The 13,683-nt window shown below is 58.3% G+C and overlaps 1 protein-coding gene across 2 annotated transcripts in view; it reads left to right on the top strand.

The window, feature by feature from the left end:
* ADCY1 (adenylate cyclase 1) overlaps positions 1-13,683 on the top strand; it is a 93,525-nt gene that overhangs the window by 53,590 nt on the left and 26,252 nt on the right. For both annotated transcript variants that reach the window (XM_059170663.1, XM_059170664.1), the window contains exons 6-10: positions 23-181; positions 2,221-2,362; positions 3,336-3,491; positions 12,613-12,807; positions 12,940-13,037. In XM_059170663.1, the coding sequence (XP_059026646.1) occupies positions 23-181; positions 2,221-2,362; positions 3,336-3,491; positions 12,613-12,807; positions 12,940-13,037 (750 nt within the window). The remainder of the gene's footprint in view (positions 1-22; positions 182-2,220; positions 2,363-3,335; positions 3,492-12,612; positions 12,808-12,939; positions 13,038-13,683) is intronic.

Raw genomic sequence — 13,683 nt, 5'->3', positions numbered from 1 at the left:
CCCCATGACGTGTCTGTTGCAGGTCGGTGGCCGAGGCCACGGAGGTGGATCTGAACATGCGTGTGGGGCTGCACACCGGCCGGGTCCTCTGCGGGGTCCTCGGCCTGCGCAAGTGGCAGTATGACGTGTGGTCCAATGATGTGACGCTGGCCAATGTTATGGAGGCCGCCGGCCTGCCCGGGTGAGTCAGGGCGAGGTGGTGCACTCTGGGCTGGAGGTGCCTGCAGGGGGCCCCCATGATCTCTGGGCTCCACGGGAAGCCGGCGGCGGACAGAGAGGAGGCCCGGTGGTCGAACCACCCCGTGCTGTCGCTTCTCTCTGCCCTGTGCTCCCCCCGGGAAGGCTGGGTGCGTTTCCACATGGTCCGTGCCATGCTCCTCTGTCCTTGTCCTTCTTCAGACGGTCCCCAGAGCCAAGGCCAGGTGCTCCCGGGTGGCCGGGAGTGGAATGGGGCCACAGGAGGGCTCCGGGATGCTCAGCACCGAGCATCAGCGGCGCTCGCCCCCGCAGCGGCCTGCGTGGTGCGTCTGTTACGTGTGCGCCTGCGGGGACGCCCCTGGCTCTGCCCCTTCCGTCCCCCACTGCCTGCCCCAGAGGCCGGGTGTCCCTGGGATGCTTCCTTCCTCCTCCCTCCTGGACGGCCCCTGGGGGACGCGGCTGAAACAGGCAGCATCTGTCCTGACACGCCTTTCAAGGTGGGCTCAGAGGTAGTGCCACTGTCCTCTGTGGGCCTGGCCGTCTCTGGGCACCTGACCCCTGGACACTTACAGCCACCCACAGACCTGTCCCTCCCACACGCCGTCTGTCATCCTCCACCCGTCCATTCTGCAAACACCCACCGTCTGCCACTGGGCGTCCAGAGAATGTGGCCAGACCGATGGGTGGATGGACGGACAGATGGATGGAAGGATGGAATTCACATGTGACTCCCCAATCCCAGTTTCATGCTGGGACCCCTGCGGCTAGGTTTCTGGGCTCCTCCTTGAGGCTCGAGTCCCTGAGCAGTCTGCCTGGAGGGACCAAGGCCAGGCTCGGGCGCAATGGAAGGTCTCATACACCCCGCCTTGTGGCCTCATACTGCCATGATTTCCCCAAACTCATGTGCTGGATGAACGGACCAGGCTGCCACAAAGCGGTGGGCCTGGGTCCTGAGCAAACTCTGCCTGCTCCAGAGGTCCCGGGGGAGCCACGGTGGGCATCACCATCACCCCCCCCCACCCCCACCCAGCTCCAGACCGGCGTCCCCTTCCCCCTGCCAGCTGGGACTGTCACACGCGTAACTGGGCCTCCAGTCCCACAGGACTGAGAGGCAGTGGACGCCGGGCATCTCCTCCCCGTCTGTCCAGGGAGGGTGTTCCCGGGGCTGACTCCGGGCTGGCCAGGCTGTGCCTCGGCTGGAACCCCTGGTGGCGTCCGCTCCCACCGTGTGCTTACACCCGAGACCCCTGCTCCGTCCCCGAGCCTGGAACGCTGGCCGCTGACAGTTCTGTGACTCTGCGGCGGGGTGCGCCCCCCATGCCCGTTGCGGGAGGAGGACGCTGAGTGCAGGGGCAGACGCCTATGCACCTCCTTGCAGACAGCCTCGGTGCTGGGTGTCCCTTTGCAGTTCAGGGCCAGGCTGGCGGTGACCGTGTCCCAGAGCCCAGAGCCCGGAGGCTGTCCCAGAGCCACAAGGCGGCAGGGGCTCTTGTGCTCGGGTGCCCGGTTTTTCCTGCAGGAAATGGAGGGGACACAGTGGTGTGGGGACTCTGGGCTCGCAGGTGCTTTGCTCGCTGTGGGCGGTAGCTTTGGGCCCCGAGGCCCCGTGCTCAGGTGTCTGGGAGGAGCCAGAGCTGCGGGGTCCTGGGGGCCACTGTGGCTCCTGGGCTTGTGGCTGTGCTCAGGAGATGCGGGCTGAGGGTTTCTCCTTCCATCACCCGGAAACACACTGGGGTGAGCATGAGGGCTGTCCCACCCCGTGTGGGGGAGGGGCAGCATGGTATCCGTTCCCCTCCCCCCATTGCCTCCCTTCTGCCTCCTGCTCCTGCTGACCCTGGGCCCACTGTGCCCCGGTACAGGCTCCGAGCCCCCCCCCCACCCGCAACTCCCCCCTTGCTGGGCTCCCTCCCCCTCTTCTTCCCAGGTGACCCATGCTGCCCAGCGACCCGGGGAGGGCCCCTCCCGGTCCTCATGTCCGCCGCCGCCCCAGGCCCCAGGCACGGCTGTGCTGCTGTTTTGCAGGAAGGTCCACATCACGAAGACGACCCTGGCTTGCTTGAACGGGGACTACGAGGTGGAGCCGGGGCACGGGCACGAGAGGAACAGTTTCCTGAAGGCTCACAACATCGAGACCTTCTTCATCGTGCCGTCACACCGGCGGAAGGTGGGCTCCGGGACCCGCTCGCCTGGGCCTGGGCCTTTGGCTGGGCGAGCTCCTGGACCCCCAGTCGGGGCCCGGGGTCCGCTCAGGCACTCAACCATCCTGCATCCTCTGCCTCCCCTCATCTCCCTGGGCCTTTACCCTGCTCCTGCAAAACAGGACAGGGATGGGGGTGCACTGGGCACACAGGGGGTGCTGGGCACACAGGGGGCCTGTGACCATCGTGTGGGGCACCCGAGGTCGCTCTGTATAAGGGAACTGACCTGGACGTGCTCGGGAGGGCTAGTCCCTCCAGAGTTCAGGGTAGTGATGGAGGGCACAGGGGAGGGGCTCAGAGATCAACTGGGGGGTACAGGGCATAGGTGAGGGTCTCAGGGCACAGATGGCCCCAGTACTCCTTCAGGACATAAGCAGGTGGGATAGGAGGAAGAGCTTCAAGCTTTGCTGTCCTGTGTCCATGGATCAGGGCTGTGCTATCCCTTGTGCCCTAGGGACCGTGGCTGTGGCGGGCTCCGGGCCAGGACAGGCTGGGCTCAGTGAGCTCACTCCGGAAGAAGGGGAAGGAGGGTATGGCAGGTGTTGGTGGTGTGGAGGAGGGCCGGGTAAGGCGTTGGTGCTGGACCCCAGGATAGCAGGAGTCACCCATGTGGGTGTGGAAGGTGGGTCTGAGGGGCAGGGAACCCGGAGGTGAGTGGGTGGTGGTCCGCAGCCAGCTGCTGGCCCAGCCAGTGATGTCCAGGCTCCAGGGTCCCCCCGTGGCCTGGCCCCAAACCTTCCCACAGCTCCACTGGAGGACTGAGGCCTCACTCTGGTTTTCAGAGGCCCTGGGTGTTGCTGATTCTGTCCACCTCTGTTTGTCCTTGAGCACACGGTCCCCGTGACCTCCCTGTCCCCGTCAGGTTCCTGCTCCCGGCCCGGGGGCAAGGGCGCAGCGCGGGTCTGCTGACCGGTGTCTGTGTGCCGGCTGCCGGCACAGATATTTCCAGGGCTGATCCTGTCCGACATCAAGCCCGCCAAGAGGATGAAGTTCAAGACCGTGTGTTACCTGCTGGTGCAGCTCATGCACTGTCGGAAGATGTTCAAGGCGGAGATCCCCTTCTCCAACGTCATGACCTGCGAGGACGATGACAAGGTAGGGGAGGCCTCCTGCCCCTGTGGGGACCTCCCCACCCAGGGCCGCCTGGCTGTGCTCTCCAAAGTGTAAATGCTGTTCAAAGCCAGGCTGCTAGTGTGTTCCTGGAAAAATCTTTCTATCGTCTTGCCTTTTTTTTTTTTTTTTTTTTTCAACTTGGACTTCCATGTGTTTGTGGGTAAACATGTGCGTGGACCCCAAGCAGCTGTCCCTGAGGTTATCCATGCTGGTCAGATGCTCTGCCGTGAGGTCTGGAGCCTTGGAGATGGCCCATGAGCCCGGGCGCCATTGGGCAGGCTTGTCTCTGGCTGCCCCCACCGCCGGGTCTTCTGCTGTGCACCTGCTCGCCCCTCTTTGTGTTCAAAGCTGTCCAGTCCATGGAAGGTGGCCTCCGCTGGGGGTGCCAGCCTTGTGGCCTGGCTGCCAGGATTTTCCCCCTTTCCTCTCGGGTTGGTCATCGCTGTCTCTGGGTGTTCTGGTCTTCTGCTGGGTTTGGGGGGCAGTGCTGCTCCGTGGCGGTCCCAGAGTCCACTTCAACCATGTTGGTCTTGTGTCTCAAGGGGCAGAGGCCCTGGTCATCTGAGGCAGGTGTTGCATCCCAGGAGCCTGGGATAAGCCTGGAGTGCCACCCCTTTCCCTTCTGTGTCCTCATGTCCTGGGCCCCCCAGCCCAGTGTGGCTCCGTCCGTGACCTATGTCCGTTTGCCAAGAACGCTCTGCTATCCACCTGCTCCTGTTTTCCCTGCCGTCCGGGATATTGTGCGGTGACAGGGAACTCTATCCCTGCAGTTCTGGGGTTGTTCAGGAAGAAGCGAGATTCTGCCAGGCACTCCTGGGGGTTCTTGCCGCATAGGTTTTTGTGGTTTTGACTGTGAGCGCACATTTGCGAGAATTTTGCTGGAAGTTCTTGAAGAGCTGCGCTGACGTGGGTTCTATCAAGACTGGCCTTCCCCTCGGCCAGTGTGCTCGGTGGATTTTGGAAGTCCCAGGCAGGCAGACATTTGCAAATGTGTTCCTGGGGGGTCCCCTTTGTGCAGACCCTGGTCTAAGAGTGTCCCCCATGCAAGGGCTCCCCTCACTGGTGTTTGTGATGGGGCCACTGGAGGCAGGCCGTCTTAGAGCTTTGACCTCACTGCCTGCCCTGCTCTCGCCCCGTGTCGCTGTAGCTGGCTCGTGAGGGATGATGGGCTCTCTAAGCTCCCCGGGTCTCAGACAGCAGCAGTAGGTCCTGCCCAGCCTGGGTTCCCACATCTGGATGTCCTCTAGTGACTTTCTTACCAGCTTCACGTGCATTTGAAAGTGTGTGTGCGTGCACGTGTATGAGGGTGTATTTGGGTGTAGGCACGTGGACACACACATGCGCGTGCACCACTGTGTCACACGAGTGTGCATGTACACACATGTATATGAATTGTGCACATGCATGCACGTGTGAGTGTGCGTGAATATGTCCATGCAAGTGTGTGCTGATGTGGGCACTGATGTAGGCATGAGTGTGCACATGTGCATGCACTCCGTGTGCACGCATGAGTGTGCACATGTGGACATGTGAGTGTGACACATGAGCGTGTGCATGGAAGTGTCCACATGAGTGTGTGCGTGTATGAGTGTACACATACACATGTGCCTGCACGTATGGGTGTGCGCACACACGAGTGCACATGTGCATGCACACACATGTGCCTTGTGATGAGTGTGAATGCATGTGTGTACATGTCTGTGTGTACAAGTGTGCGTGCATGCACCAGTGCGTGCACACGAGTGTGATGCACACACGTGAGTGTGCATGCATGAGTTTGTGCGTGCGAGTGTCCACATGAATGTACGTATGAGTGGTGCACACGTGTGCCCGTGTGTAGGCTGTGCATGTGTGCACGAGTGTGCACATGTGTGCACACACACCTGTGTATGTATGTAGGTGTGTGTATGAGTGTGTTACATGTGTGTACGTGCACGCACGTGTGCCTGAGTGTATGGGTGCATGCATGTATGCGCGTGCATGTATGAATGCACAAACGTGTGCGTGCACATGTGTGCCTGAGTGTATGGGCATGTGTACGTGCACATGTGTGTGTGGCCCTTCCCTCCCTGTTGTCTGCAGTCGCTACTGGATCCCTCGCCCCCCTCCTGCCCGTCCTGAGAGCACAGAGCCGGTTTCCTCCTGTCCCTGCATCCTGATCCTAGCCCAGCCCCTGACACCCCGAATCTGAGTGTGGGGGGCCTCCCACGTCAGGCTCCGCCCACCTCGAGACTCTGCTCCTTCATCTCCATGTGCTGCAGCCTCCCTCTTTGGGAGACACCTGCTGCCTCACGCTCTCCCGGGTGCCTAATGCACCGTGCAGGTGTGCGCCCCTGCCATTGTCCCTGTCACCATGCCTGGTGCCCCAGCGTCCAAGGCCGAGCCCCCCAACCGTCCTGTGGTTTCAGGGCTCCCCATCTATACACAGCTCCCCGAGCTGAGAGGGTCTCTGAGCCCCAGGCTTCACCCCATCTCTGGTCCCTCCCCACCAGCCAGCATTCCCGGCCTCCATGGCCCGGGTGGTTCCCCTGCCAAGACAAAGGCACAGGCAGGTAGTGGGTTGGGGGCCTGCGGCTTCCCCTCATCGTCATCTCCTCATGACGACTGAAAATAAGCCCCACCGTGCAGGATGGCAGTGTCTACATTGTGGGAGGCCCCCCAATGGTTGGGACAGGGCAGTGACAAGGCTGGTGGTCTGGACAGGGTAGAGAGGCGCAGAGGCAGGGCCAGCCCACTAGTGAGGGCACCTGGGGAGGTGACTATCTAGTGACCTGAGGGACAGGCCTTTCTGCCTGCAGACACTGTCCTCATGGCCCCCAGAGCCTGCATCCCCTTCGGCACAAGGTCTCTCACTGGCCCTGCGTCCCGATCCTCTGCGTCCAGGCCTGACTTCCATGCGGGCGCCCTCGTGTGTGGTCAGGGTGGGGGTGCTGACCGGACAGCGCCAGGTGGGTCTGTCCCGCTGCGTACTGTGTGTCACGTGTATGAATTTAACGAAAGTCGGTGGCATGACCTACGTGTGGTTTGGTCACTTGTTTTGTCACCTGCCAGTATGGCATCACAAACGTTTCTCATATTAATAAATGTTCCTCCAAAATACGATGTTTATATCACTGTGGGGGTCTCCAAACTGAGGATAGACTGTGTTGATTCTATGTCTATTGACGTTTAGGTCATTTATGAATCTTTTATTTCCCGGGTGGTGTGAATAACTCACAGTGTTTTTCTCACGGAGCTCGTGGACGTCTGTGGTCGCCTTGGGACACGCATGTCTGTGGGTCCCGGCTTGGTGAGAGTGGTGTGCGGTCCATGCCCACACCGCACCCTGCGCCCTGCCCAGCGCTGCGGGTCCGCACACCTGCTCCCGCGTCTGTGTCTCCATCCCGGCCAGCAACTTTGCAAACATCGTTTCTACCATTTCGGTGGGAACTTAACAGAGAGAACATTCAGCTCATCTGACACTCATCCTGCTAACTTCCTCCTCCGCTCTTGGGTGTTCTCGATGCACGGTCAAAGCGTGACTGGCTCCTTCTCCACCTCGTACTGTTTCCAGCGGGAGAGGCACTCTTTTTCCTTCTGGCTTTGCAGACTGTCACTGTGACGCTTTTGGTCAGAAGCAACCACCCACGTGGGCAAGTGTTGGCACTTCTGCAAATGAATGGATGTGCCATTTCAGAAACTGCATTCAGTAGCTACTGAGATGACCCGTCCGGTGGTTTTCTCCCTGACTCGCACAGTGATGGGGCACAGGATCCTCTGGCGTCTCCAGGACGCTGAGTAGCTGCTCTTACTGCCTGAGCCGCACAGTCAGGAAGCCTGAGCTGTACACCCAGCCTGGGCTTATCTGCTCTCTGCTCAGGAAAGCGGCGGCTCTCCTCTCTGCCGACATAGTCATGCATGGGTCCCTCTCGTGTGGCTTCCAGTTGTTGCTGGAGTGGACGCGGTGAGCCCTGTGGCCGCCAGCAGCCCTGGGCAGGTCAGTCCCGGATGGGTCAGCCCAGGGCACAGTGGCTGTTAGCCGCTCACCACCTGGCACCCCTGGCACAGTAGGCATTCCCTGACTGTGGTCGGGTCTCACGCCAGGTCTGCCATCTGGTGATAGCGTGCACGGTGCTGAGAAAGCCAGGCCGAGTGTGGCATCCTTCCCTCTCAGGCCTTAGCAAGGACTGTTCGAGCATGGGCATGGGGTCTCTCAGTGCCCTCCGTGCCCCTCCCCTCCTGTGTGTCCAGCCCGTTCCAACAAGAGGTTCTGTTCCTCTCACTGAGGGAACTTTGCAGCTGTTTCACCAAGGCCTTGGGTGCCCAGGCCTGGCTCCGCCCCTGCTGTGCCCTGTCCTGGGTGGGGAAGCCCGCCTGTTCCCAGGGTGACCGTCATTTCTAGAAAGTCACCTGTGAAGTGATACCTTCAGGTCAGGGCTTGGAGTCCTGGGGCATTTCTGCAGCATGAGGGGCGACCACACCAGGGAGAGCAGGAAAGGAGGGAGATGGGGGTACAGGATGGGAGGGAGCAGCCGCCTGCTGACTGCACCCCAGAGGGCCTGGTGTTGGGTAGGGCCGTGCATCACCGTGCATCGCCGTGTGCCGTCCCCAGCTTGTGCGTCGTGGGTGGGAGGTGCTTTTGCTCGTCTCTGCTGCTCTCCTGCCTCAGGGAGCAGTGTGTCTAAGCCAAGCCCCAGGGAGTGCCCTCCTGCCCACCCCCACTCAGACGAGGCCATCACTGGGTGCTGCAGGAGGTGCCGTCCTTCCTGTCCACCAGCTCACCACCCATGTCTCCTAGCACCCACATCCCATGGTGGGGGCGCAACTGGGAGTGGAGGGGCAGATGGGTACTGGCCCCCAAGGACACACACACGGGTGTGCTCAGAAGTCCTGCTAGCGAGCAGTGGGCTCTGTGGCATCAAAGAAAACCCCAGTCACGGTGACTTGAATGAGAGATTAGCTTTCTTAGGGGGAGAGCAGACGATATGGGGCTAATGTGGCGGTTTCACAATCATCTTGCACTCGAACTTTCTGTGATACTATTATGGCTTGTCTGCTGTCACCTCATGGCCCAAAACAGATGCTGGGGCTCCAGTCATTGCATCCATGTTTCAGCTGGTAGAAAGGAGGGAGAGCAGGTGAGTACATTTCAGCTGCCAAACCAGCTTTCCTAGCCTGCCCAGGCCTGCTCCTCCATGTCCCTACAAGCCCTGCCTATGACAGTGGTGGCTGTCAGCCTCCCAGGAGCCCACCCCGCAGCCTGGCCTTTCTTCCCGGCTTCCCAGGAGGAGCTTATAGTTCTCGATGTGTCTGCCTTGTCTGGGTCTCCATGTGGACGGGGCCTTCAACCCGCCTGTTGTCGCCACTGAGAATACGGAGGGCCAGCTCGAGGACCCGGTCTGGGCTAGCATGTTTCCCCCTCCTCCGAGGCATGAATGTCTCAGGTCCTGTGAGAGCGCCCCTCGGGGGCCCCCTTTGTTCTCACGTGTCAGACCAGGAGGTTGGAGCACGGAGAGGTTAAGCAGCTCAGTCACAGTGCACAGAGCCCAGCGTTCAGGTCTGCACTGAAGCCGCCAGCCTTCCCTTTTGCAGGTGCAGAAAGACTCGGGCAGCCAAGTTCCACAGCAAAACGAGCAACAGTTTTCTCTTAACCTTGATTTTGAATCGTTTTCTAAGGAAATACATGTTTATTGTGGAATGTTGAGAAAAATATGGAAAAGAGGGAGACTGTGATCCTACCCCCAGGAGGTGGCCACAGCTGCCGTCCTGTCCCGTCAAAGAGACCACAGGTCAGGGTGCGGCAGGTCCTCCTGTCTTGCTGCCCAGACTCCCCTGAGTGCCCAGAACGGCGCAGCCCCCCAGAAATCAGCCCTGCCCGCGTTGGCCTCTGCAGACCTGGAGGCCACACCTGCTCCTCCCGGAATAACTAGCACCGTCCTGGAGATCCAGGGGCCGTGGTGCCCACCGGCCTTTCCCTGCATGCTGGGTGCTCACGGGACCCGACCCGCTGTCATGGGAGGTGGCGGGGTGCGGCCCCACCCCCCGGGGTCACAGCTCACCCAGCGTCCGCATGGACCAAAACGACGGCATGGACTCTGGTGACTGGTGTGTGTGGTTCTGGCCTGTGTCATCTTGGTGGTCACACCCCAGATCCGGAGCATTTCCTTCACGGCCACAGTCCCCCTTGTGCTGGGGTCACACCACTGCCCTCCCCAAAGCTCTCCGTCCCGTGTCTCACAATTGAGAGTGTCGTATACACCCTGTGACCTTGGCTCTTTCTTCAGACTCAGCACAAAGCCCGGGGGTCCATCCAGGCCGTTCCCGCCTCCGCAGCTGCCTCCTGGCCGTGGCCGGATGTGTTCACGGTGGGGAGGGACCGCCGCTGGCGTGGTCTGTTGAAGGACCTTTTGGTTGTTTCCCCCTTGGACTGTTGCAAATAAAGCAGCAGCAACCGCTCACGTTCAGAGTTTCATGCGCACATAACTGCGTATTAGCTGGGGAGATGCCCGGCTGTGCTGCCGCTGGGTTTTCGTTATTTGTTTTATTTTTATTTTTATTTTTTTTAAGAAACCGCCAAACCGTTGGCGGCGTGATTGCGCCATTTCACATTCCCGGCAGCCACGTGTGAGAGATCCGGCTTTTCTCGCCAGCCCGAGGCACCGGCACTGATTCCAGAACGTTTTGGCTGTCCCAATAGGTGTGTAGTGACGCCTCAGGATTTTACTTGGCGCGTCCCTGGTGGTTAATGAGGCCGACTGTCGTTTCCAAGTCCTTATTTTCTGTCCGCATAGTTTTCTCTTCTGTTTTTGGGAAAATGTCTGGCTTGCTTTCTCATTCGAGTGATTTCTTGGTGCTGTGGAATTCCGGGAGTTCTTGATCAACTCTCGATTGTTCCTTCGCAGGTGTGGTTTGTACGTATCCCCACCCAGCCTGCGGTTTGTCTTTCACAGGACAGACATTTTAAATTGCGAGAATGTCCAGTTTACCGATGTTTTTCCTTGTGAATGGTGTTTGTGTTTGGTGTTGTAGGAGCTCTCTGCGTAGCCCAGACCCCGAAGATTGTCATGTTTCTTCTAAGAGTTGATCCTTATCTGTTTTATAGTTAAAGCTATGGTGCGTTTTGAGTTCATCTTCTATAAGGTGCAAGGTTTGGGTCAAGATTTACTTCTTTGCGTGTGGACGTCCATTTGGTTCAAAGCCATTTGTGGAAAAGACTGCCCCTCCCACCATTGAACTGCTGTTGCGTTTTTGTCCAGAATCATTGCCCGTACTTGTGTGAGACTGTTTCTGGGCTGTCTCGTGTGTTCTGTTCCTCTGCCAGCAGCAAACTCTCCTGATCAGAGGAGCTATGCAGTAAGTCTAACATTGGGTTGAGTGATTTTAAGAAAAATGTCTTCTAATCCATGAGCACACGTGTCCCTCCGTGCACTGAGATCTTTGATGTCTTTCATCAGTGTCACTGATACTGATGAGAGTATGTGATCGAAAATGATGGAGATGACGAGAAAACTGATCACGTTTTCAGCATAAGAGTTGTGTATGTGTTTTGTTAGAAACATATCTAGTCCTTCATTTTCCCCTGTGATTATAAATGGCTCTGGATTTTAACTTTGGTCGTCACGTGCTGATTGTTAGTTTAACAAATATCTTTATTTACTTGTCTATTTTGAGAGAGAGAGAGAGAGCATGTGTGGGACCGGGGGAGGGGCAGAGGAAGGGAGAGAACCTCAAGGTGTCACCCCACTGAGCGTGGAGTCTGATGTGGGGCTCGATCCTGCGACCCTGAGATCACAACCTGAGTGAAAACCAAGTCAGACACCCAACTGACTGAGCCACTCCAGCGCCCCAATAAATAGCCTTTTTATGTTTATCTTGCATCCGATGACCTTGTGGAATTCATTTGTCCTAGGACTTTTCCTCCCCTTGGAATTTTCTATGTAGACCATCATGTCATCTGCAAACAGGGCCAGTTTTGGTTCTTTCTTTCTAGTATTTGCCTTTTATTTCCTTTTCTTGCCCTATTGCCGTGGCTGGGTCTCTAGTGCCACTAAAAGTCAGGGGGAAAGCGTTCCATCTTTCACCAGCGTTAGCTGTTGGGACTAAGTAGGTCTCCATCTGGTTGGGGGATTTCTCTCCCTCCCTAGTTGTCTGATCGTGTTTATCAAGAATGAGTATTGGATTTTGTCAAGTGCTTTTTCTGTATCAATTGACACACCATGGGATTTTTTTTTTATCTGTGGTTAATAGGGTGTTATCCTGGTGTAGGCTTCGGTGTACGGATGTGTAAGCAGACTTGCGTCTCTAAGAAATGTCGTGATGTGTGCTGCTATTTATACACTACTGAATTCTGTTTGCCGACGTTTTGCTGACAATATTGAAAGACATGGCCCGTACTCTTCCTTTTTTTGTACTGTCTCTGTCTGATGTTGATATCAGGATCACACTGAATTTATAAAGTACATTGGAAGGTGTTACCTCTTCTGTTTTCCGGAAGAGATAGTATAGAATTGCTGTTAATTCTGGTAGAATTCTCCAGTGAAACCCTCTGGGCTTGGAGATGGAGTGTTCAGGAGTTTTCTGGTTAGAAATTGAATTTCTTTAGTAATTATAGGACTAACTGTGTACTCTTCCGTGTCGGGTGAGGTGTGGTCGTGTGTTTCAAGTAGCTCATTGATCCGAGTCGTCAAATCAGCACGTGTCACTGTTCACAGTGATTCCTGCTTGCCTTTCCGACGTCTGCGCGGCCTGTAGTGGAATCAGATGTCATTCCCGCGTTTGTGAGTGCCGTACTCTTTCCTTCTTTGTCACGCCTGCGAGACATCTGTCCATCTTATTGACATTTTTGAAGGACCAACCCGTTGTTTCATGGCTCTGCTGGGTCCCGTCTCACACGGGACGCGGGGTGCCACGTGACCATCGTGTGTCCCCATTTGCAGACGCGGGGGTCCTGGCAGGGAGGACAGGCTCGGTGACCTGGGATCTCAGCGCCAGCAGGTGGGGGAGCCCGGACCGCGTCCGAGCCCTGAGCCCGGCCCCCCAGCCTGCAGCGGGCGAGCCCACGGGCCAGAGGGTGCTTTCTCCGCAGCAGGTGGGGTGACGTTCTTTCCTTCCTCCGTGGCCGCAGCGGAGGGCGTTGAGAACCGCATCGGAGAAACTCAGAAACCGCTCGTCCTTCTCTGCTAACGTCGTGCACACCGCGCCGGGCACGCGGGTCAACAGGTACATCGGCCGCCTCCTGGAGGCGCGCCAGATGGAGCTAGAGATGGCGGACCTGGACTTCTTCACCCTGAAGTACAAGCACGCGGAGCGCGAGCGCAAGGTAGGTGCCAGCCGCGGTGCGTGCGGGGGGGGGGGGGGGACCTGGCTGCAGCCCCCGTGCTTGTCCTGCTGACTTGGGGCGGCCCCCGCATGGCTCGGGCTGTCGCTGACGGCCGGGCGCGGTGTCTCCTAGTACCACCAGCTGCAGGACGACTACTTCACCTGTGCCGTGGTGCTCGCGCTCGTCCTGGCTGCTGTGTTCGGCCTCGTTTACCTGCTCATCATCCCACAGTAAGTGCGGCGGGCCCCGCGGTGGGGGGAGTTGGGCCGGGAGCCCCCTCTGTGTCTGCCGCCGGCTCCTCCGTGGTCCCCATTCACAGGGACGGCGCTGGCCAGCTGCCCCGCCACCCGTGTGTGGGGGGCGCTCGCTCCTGGCTTGTCCCTTGTCAGGCGAACTCTCGTAAGACACCCGCCGTTCTCGGCGTTTCCATCCGTACCACGTGTACCCTCGACTCCAGGACCGATGTTGAGGGAGAAAAGGCACACGGGTTTCTGGGTGTGCATCCATTTTGGACACTTAAAAAAGAGGAAAAGTGGTTTCTGGAAAAGGAGGAAAGTGTAGGAATTTAATGGCGTTCGGTTATCGAAGTCAAAGTGAGCTTGGTTGGCAGTGCTTGTTTTCGGCGGGAAGACCCACTCTCCTTCCGGACAAACCACTTTCTTGACAAGACATCCCTAGGGGAGTCATTCCCTTTTGTGTTTCCAGAGTTTCCAGAAAGCACAGGAAGCTGCCCTGTGCCCAGACCCTGGGAACACAGCAGCCACCTCAAGCCCTGTGTGGGGACCAGCTTTTTCTAGAAAAGCTGCTCCCAGATGACATCCAAAGAGAGGGCTGTGCCCGTCCTTTGGGAGGGAGGACCTCACGGTGCACCCAGGT

Source organism: Mustela lutreola, chromosome 4, assembly GCF_030435805.1.
Source record: "Mustela lutreola isolate mMusLut2 chromosome 4, mMusLut2.pri, whole genome shotgun sequence".
In the NCBI taxonomy this organism is placed as follows: Eukaryota; Metazoa; Chordata; class Mammalia; order Carnivora; family Mustelidae; genus Mustela; species Mustela lutreola.
This window is presented reverse-complemented; position numbering and strand designations above follow the sequence as displayed.